Genomic DNA, 18,381 nt, shown 5'->3' on the forward strand with positions numbered 1-18,381 from the left:
CCCTGTAATGTTCGCGTTGCGCTGTCCGGCCATGTCTCCTCGTAGCCAGTGTGTGTCGCCTACAACGCCATGAGCAAGGCACATTCGTGTAGCGTTGCCTATTGGTGTCAGTCTCGTAACCGCAAATTTATTCCCATTTCCGATTTACGAACATACAACGTCCCATGAAGAGTTGCGTCTAAATCCGAAAATTTGATAGTGTCCAGATGCTTTTGCAAGTGAACCACTTATAGATATGGAAATGTGGAAAACAACGCACTTCGGTCGTGCACAGCGCGGGCTACATATATCATTTATCCAAATCTGACTCTGTTCACTGGATTGTTGCCCAACGCAGATATGTTATATACGTTGCGAAGAATGCGATGTGATATAATGGCAGCGACAATTTAAAAATGTTGGAAGCACTGTAGTTTCTGTCTCACACATCGCGTGTGCTCTGTGTTGGTTTGTTCTCTTCGTCGCCCCGATGTACGACGAGGGCAAGTAAACAAACTTCGTTCTTGTCGACGTCGTCGCTTTATCGCTCAGTTCGTGTCGTCTTCGTGTAAATGATTGTTCACTAGCAAAGCAAGCGTCCCTGGGCTGGGAGTTGTTTTGTCATTTGTGCGTTGTATGCTGATTTCATCGGTATCGCGGGTGCATTATTATTCATCGTTCGTTTCGCGCTTGCTGTGAGTTGCTCTGTTGGTTATTTGATACGTAATTCTTGATTGTGATTACAAATTAGATACTCATTAGCTTGAAAGTAAAGGTTGTCGCCGGCATGCAATCTGACGAGGACTTCAACGTTAAGTTTGTGAACTTGGTGAAGATGTACAAGTGTCTGTACGACAAGAAGGTGCCAGAATACCGAAATAAGGACGAACAGGAAAAGGCTTGGTTTGATATTGCTAAGGAAACACATGAAAGCGGTTAGTATGATGGTGGGAGCAGGCATATTTGTTTCAAGCACAATGTTTGATTTTTATGTTGCGAGTAGCATCAGTGACTACTAATCAACATGTAACTTTTAACAACACAATCAATATATGGGGTTTGAACTTGCTCTCAAGAGCAGCTTTCCAAGCTTTGCTAATAGGCAACACGTATGTATGCATGGTTCACCACCTCCAGCTTTATTAATGAATGGCGAGGCGTGTACACTCGAGACGTTCATGATAGTAAAATGATTGTGATAATTAAATCAATACGATGAGAGAAGGGTATGACAGTTGTTTGTAATTTGAAGTAAGTTTACCTTGTCCCAGGGATACGACAGTAAAAGCAAATAGCTTTTTAAGTAGCCTTAGTCGAAAAGCGAAAAAAAACCTGATAAAGGCGCACAAATTTACCTGTATTTATATAAAAGAACATCGGCACATCTCCAGATTGCTCGTTGCCTCTAAGGGAATATTCCATTGATACGTAATCGTAGTTCTTTACATTACGGTATTGGAGCACATATCCGTGCACTTTGCTTTGCTAGACTGCCGGACTGCCAGATCATATATACACTATACGAAACGGTGTAATGAGAACTCAATTATGCACAAAGCCTATCGTCGTTTCAGTGGAATTCGGTTAGCTGGGTCAGAGAGGTTTTCGAGGTATTTGTATCAATTAAAACACAAAGGCGAAAATATATTAATTGCCTCCACCTCTGAATCGAATCGACTTACTGCGGGCGGACCAAAACATATTTAAAGGATACATTATCGAGCAGAAATAAAGAATGGCCTATAGAATTACTATTATAGTAAATTAAAAATAATCCGAATGCTGGTTCTAGTTATGAACAAAGTACAGTGGAATTCGTGGGTCTAAGAATTCCGATCATTTGATTAGCTTTGAACTATCAGATCCTTTGTTTTCATCAAGTCGGCGAATCGCGAATAGTTGAATTCCGAAAGTTACCAGAGCTAGATATTTGAGTCATTTGCTGTTGTTCCCATCTTTGAACAGGAAAAGTTTCAGGGCTATATAGACTTTGCATCCCTATAATTGACAGTATAATTTTGTCCACAGTTGCTGCATTTTCTGGCTTTTTATTTTTAGTGCCAAGATTCTTTTAAATAAAAAAATACAATCGAATCTCTCTAAGTTGAATTATTCTCTAATTCGAATTTTTCGAAGGATCGATCTCCCAGTGCAAATCATAATTTTAATTTGTACATAGCCCGTTATGTATATGCATTTAGCATGTCAGATTTAGTACTTCGGGTTGTAAATTTACACGGTAAAGACAACTTTGAGCTACTGTAACTTTGTTACTAATAGTGTGATTTTGATCAAACTTGGGAGTAATATGCTTCATATTAAATTTTATACTACTACCACTTATAACTCTAGGATCAACTTAAGGGGGGTTTTAGGCAATTTTCCCATAAATATTGTAATATACTATTATTAACTTAATTTGAACAGATATTGATGTGGATAGTATTTTGAGGCCTGGGCAGTACATCAAGGCAGTTTCATGAATTTTGTCAGATTTTTCCGTTAAAGAAATCGTCAATTTCCACCCCTCCCACTTCCCGTCTTTCTAACAAATCTCAAAACTAAGACCAGCTTCGAAAAGTAATAAAAATTTCACACCCCCTCTTACATGTTTGGGGGCCCCCCCTAAATCTCAACCTAGGAGGATGGGCGTTCATAGTTCCCACCTTCTCACCAAATCTCGTGTCAATCGGTATAGCCGTTTCTGAGAAAAGTGCGTGTGACAGACAGACATTGAACCGATTTTAATAAGGTTTTGTTTGCAAAAAGGTATGGTCTGTAAACCCCTTTACATGGACCCCCCTTTAAAGGACTGCATTCGTACTTTTTGAAACTGATCTTATTTTTAATATTGCGTGAAACATAGGGTAGTGAGAAAGCAAAATGGATGCCCCAAAAAGTGAAACTTGTCTCGTTCTCCGAACCTATCCAGCCGGAAAATTTGACAGTAATGTATATGTGTATGTATGTGCTAATTGAGTTTGCGTGTAGTGTCTAATAGGATAGATATGTTTGTACGTTAGTACTAGTGGTATTTTCTTTAAGTATATATTAGGTTGTGGGAAAAGTAATGTCGATTTTGTCAATAGATGGCGACACTTAAACATATCTTGTGTTGTACTTATCGCATCGGGTCATACTATACGGCGATTTTGAAGACGGCAATCTGGGCTACAGGTGTCTCTTTGACAGTTTTATGATCGTACGTTTCAGTCTCAAGTTATAGCGCGTCAAAAATGGACTTCACCAAGAAAGAAATTTGTCATATTTTACATTTTTACTACCTAAGAGGTAAAAATGCAACGAAAGCGGCCAAAAAAATTTGTGAAGTTTATGGGTCCGATACTGTAACGATTCGCACAGCACAGCGTTGGTTCGATAGATTTCGTTCTGGGGTAGTAGATGTCGAAGGTACACCCCGTACTGGTAGGCCAATCGTCGTAGAAACCGATAAAATCGTCAAAATCACCCAAGTAGACCGGGATGTGAACATTCGCTCGATTGGCCAGGAACTGGGTAAGGACCATAGAACCGTTTGGAATCATTTGCAGAAGATTGGAAGCCCGAATTGACGACCAGCAAGGTTTTGTTGTTTGTGTATGAGCTGCTCAACTATGACCAGACCCTCAATTCGGTCCTCGACCGTTTGAAGCAGGCGATTGACCAGGATTGGTCAATAGGAATGGTGTTCTGTTCCACCAGGACAAGCCTCATACATCTTTGATGACCCACCAGAAGCTACGGAGCTCGGATGGGATGTCCTATCACACCCACCGTATAGTCCGGGGTTTCATAAGAGGGGAATAATGGAGTTGCCTTCTAAATGGCAACAAGTTTGCGAAGAAAACGACGCATATTTGACTTAAATCGGATAATTCTAAATATGTTAAATAAAGCGTTGAAATTCGATCACAAATACGGCATTACTTTTTCTCCAACCCAATATGTGTATGTTTTTGTGCACGGGGTAAAGTGGGAATACGCGAAGATGCGTCAAATAAATTTGGATAGGCAACGTTTGTTTATTTAGGCTTAGCAAAATATTGATGTCTTTGATATGTATGCACTTATGTATCTGGAGTTTAGCAATTAATGAAGGAATATTTTGCATTTTTAGCTATGTACGAAAAGAAAACCATGCACCGGGAATTTCTCACATAATATAAACACAAAACCTTTTACCCGAAGCGTGCAGCTTCCGGTATCGCGACTTATTTCAAGTATGTTCAATGAAAAAATAGTGTTTCCCGCGGAAGTTTCACCGCGAGTCTAGTTTCTGTACATGATTTTCACCCCTGGCCATACTCTGGTGAACGGTGTACAAAATTTATGCATACGAAGTGCCTCTATATAGCGTGGTTTTATGCAGAATATCTAGATACAAAACCTCCATTTAAATTTTTCCATATTTAAAAACGTTGGCTCTTTCTACGTTTTTTGTTAATTGCAAATTGGTCTATTGTTAAATTGCAATTTCCCCTTAGTACTTTATCTACCATTTGGGCAGATAAGGGCAAAAGGTTTGGGAATGCTAATTCTAGTGGAAATGTTAACAGAAACAGAGCATGCAAATACCAAACCGTTGACAAAGGTGAATGGCTCAGTTTAGTGAGAGGCATCCTGCCTCCTCGCTTCATAGGCGAACCAATATCGACATAAAAAGCCCTAGGATTCGCAAAAGAAGATTCCTATATGTTCTTTTTACCCCGAAGTAGTAGTTTCACCTACCCCAAGTTACCATATCCGTTAAAAAACCATTTGTTACTTATAATGGTTTATAAATTGAATTTTCACAAGGCGCGAAAGAAAACGCGGTGACGTCATCGAGCGAGCAATTTGAATCTTATCTACGTGAAGGGATGCGATTTAGTTTTAGTTACTTGTTACCTTTCAAGTAATGAATCAGTTTTTAACAGGAGAGCGGGAAATTGAAGCGTGAGTGGGCAATCCTTCAAGTTACTTTACCTTTCGGAGGTAATAGTAACAAGCTATATAGCAAATTCTGACATTTTTAACTGAACCGTAATAAAACGTACGCTTCTGAAAGATTCACAGGCCGCAAAAAGATGAAGTTGCACTGAGCGGGATCTGAACCTTGAGCACGTTCTCTTGTAACTTGATTTGCATTTGAATAACGGTAACGCAAAATTCTAACGCAATCGTATATTATAAAATTGACAGTTTTATATTTTTATGGTAACTGCCAGTTCCCGGGCTACTGTAGTTTCTTGGCTCGAGTTGTGACGTCACATAACGTGGGGCGGTGTTTTCAGTTTGTTTGAATTTGATTGAAACAAACACAATTTTTTTTCAAAAACGGTCTTTGAGAGTTTTGTAAGATTGCACCATAGAAGTGATTTCCATCATTAGTGAAAGTAAGGCGGAGACTCTACTGTCCTTTCAGACCCAACAACAAGAAGCGGTGGATGATTTCGACTGCTGAAGATATAAGCAAAAATAGTCTTTTCTGCAAGTCCTTACCAAGCGGCAGTTTAATGCTAAAAGGAGAGACCAGATGGCGGGAAACATACCAAAAAAACTGATTAGAGCCAACGTGGCTGTGTCAAACAAGTTGAACTCTTCAATAATAGAAAGAAGTACCAAATCTCATTGTTTTCAATGAATAAGTTACCTACCTGTTGAGTGTATGGGAAACAAGCAGTCATGGATGACATAAGATATTTTTACATGTTAGTTGATCACTGAGGGTAAGAATATGATGGGTTAATTCAATAAAAGAGTCATGGGAATCATCGAAACTTCTAAAGGAGTACCAGAAACGTAGGTAAAAAAAGCTCCGTAACTTTTGGAAAAATAAAAAGTTTTGTCTGTACTCAAGATGTCACCCCTAACATAATTACAAACTGTTGTGTAGTATTCGAGAAATTTGATTGAAATGGTTTCCAAGGATCTTGTATTGTGTCCAGATTAAAGACGATCACTGATAGCTAATATTATTAAAGAGCCTCGAATTCTGCAACATATTTGCCAAATTGGAAGAAACGAGAGCGACGGTGAGAATAATGATGATAATGGCGCTACAATAAAAATACTCGATAGGGTAGTAATATAACCAGTGAACAGTTAATTTGAAAATAATTTTGTCAATGCCTAATGTACCGGCTGTAGTACAACATTCTTTACACCGAAAAGAAAATTTGTTTCACAAAACGGAAACAAACCGTTCAGACAAAAGTAACAGATCACCTTAAAATTTTAGAGATTATACATACATAAAGATACAGGTGATTGAGATTTATAATTTCTTAAGGGGTTGTTCTAGTGTGGTTTTAATCATGTTATAAAAAAGAAACAATAACAGCTTGAATTCTTAGGATGAAAATTGCACGGTTACAAAAAAGAAAAACTAAATCTGCTCTTCGAAATACCGTTATATGAGGAATAAAAAACTCACAATTCGGCATTAAAAAATAAAATTGTCTTTTTTTCATTATAATGGTATAACGGTTTAAGCCGGTTCTAGAAATCAACTTTGGGTGTAAGGATTAGCCGCAGCTTATTCAATAAAAGTTAGCTTTAGCAAATCGAGGAGTCATATTTCTGTATTCGGATTTCCCGGATATTCCCTCAAACTAATCAAAGAAATTCTATAGAGTACGTCAAATCTAAATGAAGTTTCCAATTTACCTGTGCGTTTTGATGAGTCTACTTGTAAAACAACAAATAATAATTATAACAAATTATTTTTTGGGCGACGGAAATGAATGTGCCAACCTCTTCTGGTGGTAATCATTGTAATATTTAATGGCTGAGCCAAAACTGCATTATAACAAAATACTGCAATTTACTAGCAAACCATTTAACGGTTATTTCAGTACAACAGTCATTGTAGCCTTTCTTATGGGTCGTGGCAAGAACAACTGTATTATCTAGATCCAAACTAGAATCTTTCTTCACAAGTGATTGTTGCAACCGGAAAGCCTGCTTGCTTGGCCATATGGGTTTTACCTGCTATTCTTCTTGGCTAGCTCATTCTAGCAGTTATGATTCAATATAGATAGGTGATCTCTTCGTAGTGTGTTTGGCATGAAGAAAAATGTGGTTTACCACATTAAAAGTTATCAAACTGCGATTGACATATCATAAGTTTTACCTAATAACATAAAACCTCATTTTGTAAACCATCGGAGATATGGAGAGGAAAAAATGTAAGTGGGAAGTGTAACCTAGTGTGATGGACGTGGGTATGGGAGATAATCAAAATGAACAAGTTGATTATTGTCACCCACGAGGGCGGAGTAATTCAATAAACCAATGATATGGCAAATTGAAGTGGGATAATTCTGATTATCGGCAAGTTGTTTACAATGCTTAGATGTCCTCCTCGACTTACTACAATAGCCAAAAGTACACTAAGGGTTTAGAATGTCTATCACTAAAAATTGTACTAAACTGCGTTGTAAAAGACGTTCTATATGCATTTGTCAAGTGGATACACAAGTAGCCACTGGATGGCCCATTCCATAGCTACTCAGTAGACTAAGAAATGGTTATTGCTTCCAAGTTTCCATTAAAGCTAGCTAGTTTAGTCCCTTTGTAAATTTCTATTACCACTGTCTACATTTTTTGGAAAAATACTGCAAACCATTCTTTACTTTCAGTGTGGATACTTTGCAAACTTGCAAAGTCATGAAAATTCATCACTAACTTAAAATAAATCATCTTTTCCTTTGCATTCTTATTGCATATTCTTTCTTTGCTTTCCTTTTCATTTATTGCAATTATTCTTCGAAATTTCAGAAATAAAAAAGTGACTTGCCGACCGCTTTAAAATGAAATTATGAGCTCCAAAGTAGACACGCTCCGCTCGAAACGTCTCACCATAGGGTCAAAGCTCTTACTGTACAAAACAATGATCTTGCCAGTTCTCATGTATTCCTCGGAAACTTGGGTTCTTAGCAAGAAAAATTGCGAACTCTTGGCCGCGTTCGAGAGAAGAATCCTCCGAAGAATTTTTGGCCCCCTACATGAGGATGGACGATTCCGTAGCCTACACAATGACGAAATCTATGAGCGATACCATGACCGTCCGGTTGTGGATAAAATCCGGCTCAATAGGTTACGGTGGGCGGGTCACTTAATCCGTATGAATGAGGATGATCCAGCCCGAAAAGTCTATAAGGGTAATATCTATGGTAGAAAAAGAAGACGAGGCAGATCCTGCCTAAGATGGAGCGATGACGTAGGCCAGGATGCCAGACAGCTTTTGGGGATATCGAATTGGTGGACCTCGGCGCCAAACCGGGATGTCTGGAGTTCCTTATTAAGGCAGGCCTAGACCGGTTACCGGTTGTTGCGCCGTTGATGATGATGATGAAAGTAGACACGAGGGAAATCATGAATGAGCTGCTGCCTACCTCGGTGGAGTTAGTTGTGGCCCCCGTGCAGACCTTCCGTTTTCCCTTACAGCAAAATATTCTGATTTTAATGCATTCTTTTTTTTTTATAAATTGCTGATTCAAATGATGTAACAAAGTAATAGAAGCGTTAATATGTGCAAATGGAAATTTTTAGCGTTTTTTCTCTCGTATTATAAAAGTCTTGCCGATTTTTATGCTTCTTTCAGGTTTTTTGTGTAAATATGAACAGACAGTTTCTAATATTAGTGTATATTTAACTCTTTCGACTTAGTTGAAGCTTAATGTGATGTGATGGAATCCTAGCCGCAACTGGATAATCGCGATTTACGAGTTAGAGTAGCGTGTAGCTCTAGCCAGGTGCGGTGGTAATCACGGGATCAGGGGCGAGCAGCTAAATAGCTTTAACTCGACTTCCAGTGCAGCGGGGGCGCTATAGTGCTATAGTACTGACCTGACCCGTGGAGAAGCTGGAGAAGCTATCCTCCTTATTCCTATCCTGGAGCAGCTGAAAAACTATTCTATTCTATTTTTGAGCAGCAAGAAAACTGCTGTGGCTCAGTTGGTTAAAGAATGAATTTTATTTGTAAATTCTCGGCCTTATATACAATTTGAAATACTTACGTGGCTAATTCCTTACCTGCCTAAATTATTATTCCTAATTTACAAAATATTGGGTCGGTGTCATAAGTTGGAAGTGCACGGATCATTGCGCATTGCTATAGTTACTTGCACAATTGTACCGCGAATTCATATTTTGATAATATTTTTATGGTTTGTCGCTTATTATTATTATTAAGTATCATGACAGTGACAATGACTTCTAGTTTTTTTGTTGATATAAATCACACCTCAAATCGACCTTAAAATATCTTTTCATGAAATCCGTTCCAAAACACTTTCACAACAATAAAACTTCCGGTTTGATGATAACCATGCATAGAGAGTTCCTCACATAAGATGAACAGAAAATCTTTATACCCGAAGCGCAAAATTGTTTATTTATATTTCTTCATTTCGATGGCGAGTATTCAAATAAATTCATGGAGAAAGGATGACTAAATTTTATGGTTTTGTATGTAATAGGTAGATATGAATTCATTCTGTTTAATGGGCACTGCAAATATCCCTTGCCACTATTTTCTAATAACCATTAATATGTATAAAAGTCTCGATTACTATCTTCTTATTTTCGGTACGTCAAAAAGATTTCTGAATAGCTTTCCGACCAAAGGAAATCTGCTTCTTGATTTCTAGCACACTGAGGAGCTTAGAGTTCAGCAGATTCTCACGGCATCTATTTAATTTGGTTGCCACCACAACCTTTCCAGTTGGCTGAAATCACTTCCAAGTAGATATTATGTTCGAAGCGCTTCCACTGGTTCGCCCGTCAACTATTTTTACTTGTAACACTGATGAAGGGAACAAGTGGTTCTCGAAATATCGGTATTTGCAAGCTTAATAAATATTACTAGCGAAAAGAAAAGGCAAGTTTTAATTATTTTAAAATAATTTAATCTTTAAAAACACCGCGAGATTACACTTAGATATTTTTACTGGCAGTTTCAATTGAATCGCATCATCATTATGGCAATTATGGAAGATTTCCTTATTTAACAACCAATAAAATCTCAGTGGATATTAAGTAAAAATATCGAATCTTCTCTTAGCGGATGCCGACGACCAAAAATTTCTAGCTTTGAGTTTCGATCGAATATTTTTCAATTTGCGACAGTAATAGTTAATTTCAAGATTTTGTGTGAAAAAAAACTGATTAGATGTCTTTCTGTTTGTCATACCCGATTTACTCAAAAACGGCTGAACCAATTGTGCCGGAATTGGATGAGATGTGTGTGTTCAAATAAAGTTAATAATGGTACCATGTCATAGAAATCTACCCGAAAACCAATTTAGGATGGATGCGATACATGAGTATAAGCAGTACTCAATTTACGTACATATATATATGTACGTATGCTTTTGTAAGCGGAAATATTCAGATACATTCGATCAATTTAGATGCGTACATATATATGTATGCATCAGCCTGCGATAATAGGAAATGTTTGTTTCTTTAGGATAAGTCCAATATTTATGTTTTTAAGCGAACTTTTCAGCCATAAGTTTCTTTATTTACTAATCCGATAGAATATAGTCTCGAGAATCATTCCTCCTTCGAATCCGTACTCGCATTTGCTTTTTTTTAAAATTTTTTCCTTTCCTTTTCCCTTTTGTCGTTTTTCATACGAATTGCATTTGTGGTCATTTGCTCCGTCATTTGTTAATGTACTTGCTTGACTCTTTTTAAGGTTTTGTGTAAACAGAAAACCTTATTAAAATCAGTTTACTGTCTCTCCGTCACACGCATTTTTCTCGGAGACGGTTACAGCGATTGACACCAAATTTGGTAGAAAGGTGGGAACTGTGAACGCTCACGCATACAGTGAGTTACATCCTTTTAGGATGAATTTAAGGGGGGATCCCGATGCATGCAAAAGGAGGGTGTAAATTTTTTTTTCATCAAATATTGTCATGTGGAGTATCCAATTAAAGGCTCTTGGTTAGTATTTTTCGAAGCCGGTATTGGTTTTGGCAGTTTTTGGAAAAGTGGGGAGTGCGATGATCATTCCTTTAAGGGGGCCATTCTCAGAAACTACCAAACCGAAAAATCTGAAAAAAATCAGGAGGCTGCCACTATATAGTGCCATAGTGACATTTGTTTGGAAAGGTGGGGAGTTGAAGTGATCATTTCTTTAACGGACCCATTCTCAAAAACTATTAATCTGAAAAAAAAAATCAAAAGTCTGCCACTATATGGGGCTTGGGCTCCGAAATACCTTCCATACTAATATCTGTGCAAATAAAGTTAATAATAGTATATTACTATAATTTTTAGTAATTGGCTGCAAAACCCTCCTTAAGGTCATGCCAGGTTGCTACGCAACAGTATGGGGTATAATATAGAGCATAATCTCGCCAAGTTTGGTGGAAATCGCACTATTACCAACAAAGTTATGATACGTCAAAGTTGTCGCTTCTTTGCAAATTCAAGACTATGAATGTCAATATCATCCGAAAGTGGATATTCTCATATAAGCATATATTACGTGCTACGTACTAAGAAATACACAAAACCTTTCGTACCTGAAGCTTCCGGTTTGCCGACTTGTTTTGTTTTATTTTCTAGACTTGCATTGAAATCTAACAAAATTTTCATTCCGAATGGTCACAAACATCTTCTGAAATATAGGCGCCTTGTGTTTTTGTCCAGGCCAGAGGCAATTCATCAGACGTTGCCTCTACCCTGGGAACAGCGTGACCGAAGCGGTTAGTGGGTGTTGTTTGCCCCTTTCTATACATATAATACATAATACGTCATGGGTATGAATTATTTTCAAGCGAAAAAACGCCTGGTAAGTTCAGCGCCAAACAGGCCGGGGCCAATCTAAATTTTTTTTAAGGATATCAAATTGATGGTGGACCGGACCAATTGGAAAGAAACGTTCTCCCCTATTTCTGGTTCATTTTTGAATTTGGGTTCTATAATATAACTTGAAGTTTGGGAATATATGAAAAAATATTTTGTATTCTTAGCTACGTGGATAGAAATTTTCTCACATAAGATGAACATAAAGCTTTTATATCTGAAACGCCCAGCTTGTTTCTATATTTAATCTCACATACTTTAATATTTATTAGAAGCAACCTTTAAGAGTATTAGTTAAAATAATATTAACCTTTTCCGGTCGATGTCTCACTCTCAGACACAAGTTTTATCCGTTCCAGTCGTTTATCGCAGACATCACTCTCAGCGCTATTATGTTACACTAAATCGACAAGTTTCAGTGATCCGTAGAATTCGAAATAACTTTTTACAAATTATATTCAACCGTAGTTACATGCTTTTGTTTCTTAAAATGCTATGAAAATAACATTCTAAATGAGAAATAAATTCGAAGACCGGAAGTTGGACGCTTCGAGTATAAAGGTTTTGTATTCATCTCGTGTGAGAAATTCCCTATTCACGTTTTCCTATTCGCATATACCTCCAATTGAAAATATTCCTGGATATACATATGTATTTCCATACTCCGTCGTCCATGTGAGTTCACTTTATATGATGACGTCATACACTTCTTAGATTGCGATAAATTCAAGTGAAATACGCAATTTTGACTTTCTATAACTTTGTTAATCATAGTGGGATTTTTGTCAAGCTTTCCAAAATTGTGCATTATGTTATTACTTATAACTTTCTACCTCTAACATAGGATGAACTTAAGGGAGTTTTTCGGGTAAATTTCTAAAATATGGTAACATGCTATTATTAACGTTATTTTCGCATATATCAGAATGGGATGTATTTTGAGGCCTAGATTTCGTATAGATGCACCATTGTGATTTTTTTTTACAGATTTTTCCTTCGGATAAGTTCTGAGAACGAGACCTGTTACACTTTTTGGGTCCTCACTCCCCTACGTTTCACCCAGCATAAAACATGTCATGAGCCTCAAAAAGTACTAATTGAGCCCTTTCAATTGATACCACACGACCATATTCTGTGAAAAAAATACACACCCTTTTGCATGCATGGAGAGCTCCCCTTAAACCCAGTGCAAAATGACACAACCCGTTGTATCATGATCATCAACGGCGCAACAACCGGTATTCGATCTAGGCCTGCCTTAATAAGGAACTCCAGACATCCCAGTTTTGCGCCGAGTTCCACCAACCCGATATCCCTAAAAGCCGTCTGGCGTCCTGACCTACGCGATCGCTCCATCTCAGAGATTCCGGGCTGGATCATCCTCATCCATACGGATTAAGTGACCCGCCCACCGTAACCTATTGAGCTGGATTTTATCCACAACCGCACTGTCATGATATCGCTCATAAATTTCGTCGTTATATAGGCCACGGAATCGTTCATCCTCATGTAGGGGGCCAAAAATTCTTCTCTCGAACGCGGCTAAGAGTTCGCAACTTTTCTTGCTAAGAACCCAAGTCTCCGGGGAATACATAAGGACTGACAAGATCATAGTCCTGTACAGTGCGAACGAACGTGCGCGGATTTCATCGTCGTAGCTTTTATCGGTTGTGATTTTCGACCCTAGATAGGAGAAATTATCAACGGTCTCAAAGTTATAGTCTCCTATCCTTATTCTTCCCGTTTGACCAGTGCGGTTTGGTGTTGTTGGTTGGCTGGTTGGTTGTATGTAAAGGGATTAACAGGCTACACGTTCTCACCAAATTTGCACAGCTGCATGTTACATAAAGTGCTAGCTAAAAGAGAAAGTAGCAGTTATGTCACAGCTGTGCGGAAATTTGTGGGGTAACTTGTAAGTACTTTTCTTGATGTATCATCATCCGAATTAGGAAGACTATCGCTCTTCTCTAAAGAGAATGAAGAATTCTAAAATGTAATTTTCACATCAAACTAAAAATTTCGAAAAGAATTAATGAATGGTATTTCTCTTTTTCATTTTACATATTATGTATTACTGCTTGTTCAATAAAAATTAATTCCAACGAATTTAACACCCATGTATAGATTTAATAAGGCCACAAAGGATTCAAATCACTTTTCGAAACAAATTTTCATTTAAATTATCGATATCGAGAATTGTATATTTTTCTTCACCTTTCTAGATTATTTAATATTAACTTTTCAAAAATTTTCTATTTTCAGTGTCTCATTGTAAAGAACGTTGGCGAAACCTTCGAGCATGCTTGTCGCGCTATATAAAACAGCAGAGCAGCGCAGATCCACAGCATAAACCATACTACTTAGCAGAACATATGCAATTTTTATTACCATTTCTAAAATCACATCGACCGTCTTCAATCAATGAATCTTATTCCGGGTGCGATTACAACTCAGATTTGAATGTGGATTTGAAAACACTTGACCCCGAAGACACAAATGACCAAGATTTTCATAATTCGCATCAAGACGATTACTCCATCAATGTTACAAACAGACGTAAATTAAGTGGAACCGACACCACACTGTCAGTGAATTGTGTTCAAAATCCTCATGTTGATATGGACAACAGCGAAGCCGAGCCCGAGGTTCTTTTCTCAACATCCACAGAACGAATACATCACGACGCAAAAAGATTAAAGCTGGACAACACCCATGACACCATCAATTCATCTTTATATGCCGAAAATTCAGATATGGATTTTTTTAGAAGTGTTTTACCAGACATACAGGGAATGACCGCAGTACAAAGAAGAAAATTCAAAATTGGTGTACTAGAGCTAATCGACGAAGTCCTATTGAAATACCCTGCTTGAAACCCGGCTTCTTCGAAGCTGGCGGTCGAAAATCCTATATGTATAAGCAATAGATGAAGAAACCATTTGCAGAATGATTGGATTATGTATGTGAAATGCGTGACCGAGTGGAGATTGAAAGAAATATTAGTTCCCATAGAAAACTAAGCCAAATAAAATATCGAATATTTTTTTTTGTGAGGGCTGGGCAAATATTGGGCAAGTACTTACTGATACAGGGCCTAAGTAAATTTTAAAGTGCTGACTGTTTTTGAGTTAATACCCTTTTATAGTGTGGCAAGGAGCAACAAGGGCACTGCTCCTTCTAACAATAAAAATGAGTCTAATTTGGATTTTATCGAAGTATGAACGAAAACTAAATAATTTTTAAAATTTGTTCTTTCAGTACCAATGTTCATAATTTCACATATACCCATAGACAGTCCTATCTGAAAACAAAACTTTTTATAGCAATCGAAGGCAAACATGTTAAACATAATTTAACACGAAGTGCTTTTATTTTTTTACCCCCTAAATATAACTTTATAGAGTTGAATCAATTTGCTCCAGTGGGCGTCTTAGAATAGAAAATAAAGGCAATTGATTATAAATATATTAACGACTTTTTATTTCCGGATTGAAAAAATAAATTATTTGGAGCTTACACGATGATAAAAAATATAAGTCGTAACAATATTCAGCTCCTTGAAAAATGTTATTCCGCAGGCACTTATCAAATGTCTTCTTATCGATTTGGCAGTAAGTCTTTATGCCCTTCAAACGTTTATTATAGCAATGTGATGAAAAATGCCATCAGAAATTTGTTAAATGATACATTCTGCAAATGCTTATCAGTGTGTTATCTACAACTTAGACTGAGTTGTTGCTTTATGGAACTTCTTTGAAGGATCTTTAGCCATATCTATCAGCGTTTGGGCGGGTTTGAATGGCTCTCCATATAAATCAGCATATGAGTGCATTTTATCTACCAACTTTGACGCTGAATATTGATCCACCCATCTGAACGGACCACCTGTAAATGGCGGGAAACCAAGCCCAAATACCGCTCCTACATCGCCTTCCAATGGGTTATCAAGAATTTTTTCCTCAAGACAAAGGACAGCCTCGTTCACAAATCGCGATACCATTCGTAACTGTTGATCTTCTACAGAATCTGCTCCTTTCGGCTGAAGTGTGTATTTTTGTCGAAGAATTTCGAAAGCTGCTTCATTAACTTCTCGCTCCTTGCCACGTGAATTCTTCTCATATACAAAGATGCCTTTACCTGACTTACGACCTAAAAATCCAGCCTTTACTAAATCGTCCATAACACCCAAATCTCCACCACTAATACGTGCGCCGAACGCCTGGAAAATATTTGTCAGACACCAGTGTTTTGCTCTTAGTAATTTACGTAAAAAAACAACCAAAAATTCATAAACATTCGCAAAATTAAGTGGACAGTGAGCCAATGAAACCAGAAAAGAAGGAAATCATAATTTGAATATGACGACGTGGGGACGTTCACATGTATATGTTATACTATTCAAGCACCTAAGCTTATGACAAAATGATACTGGCTGATTAGTATTGATAATGACCAATGGATTAGTGATAGTATTATAATAGCAAATTTCAATTGGTACTTTCCAATTTTTATGATTGCGTAGAACAAATAATGAGATGGAAGAAAATTTCAAACTTATCTTACCTTCGCTAAGTCCACTGCAATGTGTGCGCCAACATCAATTCCTACTTCATCTGCTAGTGTCGCAGCTCCAACTGGAAATCCGAACGACTTGGTCATTTTATCTAAATCTTTTGGATTGACTCCTTCTTGCAGTAACCTACATATAAGTAAAACAATGAATACCTCTCTAACAAAGCAGGTGGTGTATAATACCTGATAGCTTCTGAAAGCATTGTCGAAAGAATTCTGGTAGTGTAGAATCCTGGGCCATCTCCCACGGTAATAACAATCTTTCCCTGCTTCAATCCAACAGCTACTGCAGCCGCCGCAGTATCATCTGACGTCTTCGGATGCCTAATCACTTCCAACAGCTGCATTTTGTCAACTGGTGAGAAGTAGTGCATTCCAATAACATTTTCAGGTCGTGAGCTGCCCGCAGCTATTTTTGTGATCGGAATGGCGCTTGTATTTGTCGCGATTATGCAATGTTTTGGTACCACTGCTTCGATTTCCTTGATAACCTGATGTTTTACATTGATATTCTCAAAAACTGCCTCAATTACAATATCAGCATCTCGGAAATCATTGTAATTCAGGGTAGGAACCAGGTGTGCAAGTATTTTGTCGCGTTCAAGTGAAGATATACGTTTCCTCTTAATCGCATTCTGTAAACCAGTTTGTATTTGATCGATTCCACGATTCAGTCCTGCATCGTTCGTATCTTTCATCACCACTTTGTAACCTTTATCGACACTGACTTGAACAATACCAGCCCCCATTAGACCGGCGCCCAGAACACCAATGGTTTTTATCGGGGTTTTCGGAGTTCCAAAACGATTTTTCTTGCACTCGGTTTGGCCACGGAAAAGTCCAATAAGGCCCTTCGATTGCGGAGTCATAGCTAGTTCACCGAAACCTTTACGTTCCGCCTCGTAGCCAGCTGTTGACCCTTTTTCTACCCCAGTTCGAATCACTTCCAAAATCTAAAACATCCAATATTCAAATATTTTGCAAGTTTCAACATTCATAATTTTATGAATTCTAACTTACCTTAAGTGGAGCTGGGTACAGACCACCGGTCATTTTCATTACTTGGGCTTTCGCTTTGCCAAAAATCTGGTTTCTAACCCAATCAAAACCAAGTGCATAATTCAAAATTTTATCGGATAATGCTTTTTTAGTACGATCAACCTTAAAACAGATATTGATACTTTTATATTCACTTCTCTATGACACGATTTTACCTTCAATTTTCCTGATGCCAGATCCTTTGCAATGTTCACTGCAACATTTTCTAAAAACTCAATGGTGTTCTTCTCAGCCGGCTGTAATCCTGGTCCAATGGGGCTCACGACCAAATCAACAAGGCCCATTTTCTTGGCGCGATCTGACTTAACGGTTTTCCCTGTTAGCGCCATATCTAAAGCTGTTGGGACGGACGTAAGCTTTGGCAGACGTTGAGTGCCCCCACCACCTGGCAGCAATCCAAGCATAACCTCTGGCAAACCCAATCCAGTCTTTTTATCTTTAGTCGCAACTCTGTAGTGACAAGCCATAGCAAACTCTAATCCGCCGCCTAAACACACTCCATTGATCGCTGCTACAATCGGCTTGCCGCTGTGTTCCATACGATCGAATGCAATTTGTGCTTCATGAGAAATTTTTTCTGCTTCCGCAGCTGACGAACATTTCTCCAGCATTCCAATGTCAGCACCAGCTATGAAACAACCTGGTTTGCCAGATATCAACACGGCTGATTTAATCGCAGGGTTTGTTTCAATCTCCTTGAATACGTTTATGAATTCTGATGTGAACTCTTCTCCTAACGAATTTACTTTAACATTCGGCGAGTCCATGGTTACGACAAGAACATCGTCGACCACTTTGGTCTTCATGTGCTTTTGTGCTGCGGCGGAGGCCATGTATCTAGCTGCATTAAAGGCTTTTGCTGTAATAAAAATGAGAAATATTGTTATCAATGGTATTTCGAGAAGTTTAATACAAAGTTGAGCAAAAAGTATATAGTTTCATTTAGATTCATAATTATAATAAATA

At 37.9% G+C, this 18,381-nt stretch overlaps 2 protein-coding genes across 4 annotated transcripts in view; one reads left to right on the forward strand and one right to left on the reverse strand.

Annotated features, from left to right (window-relative positions):
- Positions 1-15,251, forward strand: LOC119650781. 2 transcript variants are annotated; one of them, XM_038053891.1, is made up of 3 exons: positions 1-674; positions 742-914; positions 14,047-15,251. In XM_038053891.1, exons 1-3 carry the CDS (start codon positions 616-618, stop codon positions 14,655-14,657), a joined length of 843 nt encoding a protein of 280 aa, XP_037909819.1. In that variant the 5' UTR covers positions 1-615; the 3' UTR covers positions 14,658-15,251. The 2 variants fall into 2 exon arrangements, with proteins under 2 accessions (XP_037909819.1, XP_037909820.1); XM_038053892.1 differs by having other exon boundaries at positions 6-674; positions 731-914.
- The window catches only part of LOC119650780 (trifunctional enzyme subunit alpha, mitochondrial), a 17,597-nt gene continuing 14,456 nt past the window's right edge, over positions 15,241-18,381 (reverse strand). Inside the window, exons 2-6 of one of the 2 annotated variants that reach the window (XM_038053889.1) lie at positions 17,571-18,274; positions 17,377-17,517; positions 16,540-17,309; positions 16,348-16,483; positions 15,241-16,003 (exon numbers count right to left, since the gene is read on the reverse strand). In XM_038053889.1, the coding sequence (XP_037909817.1) occupies positions 15,500-16,003; positions 16,348-16,483; positions 16,540-17,309; positions 17,377-17,517; positions 17,571-18,274 (2,255 nt within the window). In that variant the 3' untranslated portion in view covers positions 15,241-15,499. The remainder of the gene's footprint in view (positions 16,004-16,347; positions 16,484-16,539; positions 17,310-17,376; positions 17,518-17,570; positions 18,275-18,381) is intronic. The other variant, XM_038053890.1, reaches the window with a different exon arrangement.

Source organism: Hermetia illucens, chromosome 3, assembly GCF_905115235.1.
Source record: "Hermetia illucens chromosome 3, iHerIll2.2.curated.20191125, whole genome shotgun sequence".
In the NCBI taxonomy this organism is placed as follows: Eukaryota; Metazoa; Arthropoda; class Insecta; order Diptera; family Stratiomyidae; genus Hermetia; species Hermetia illucens.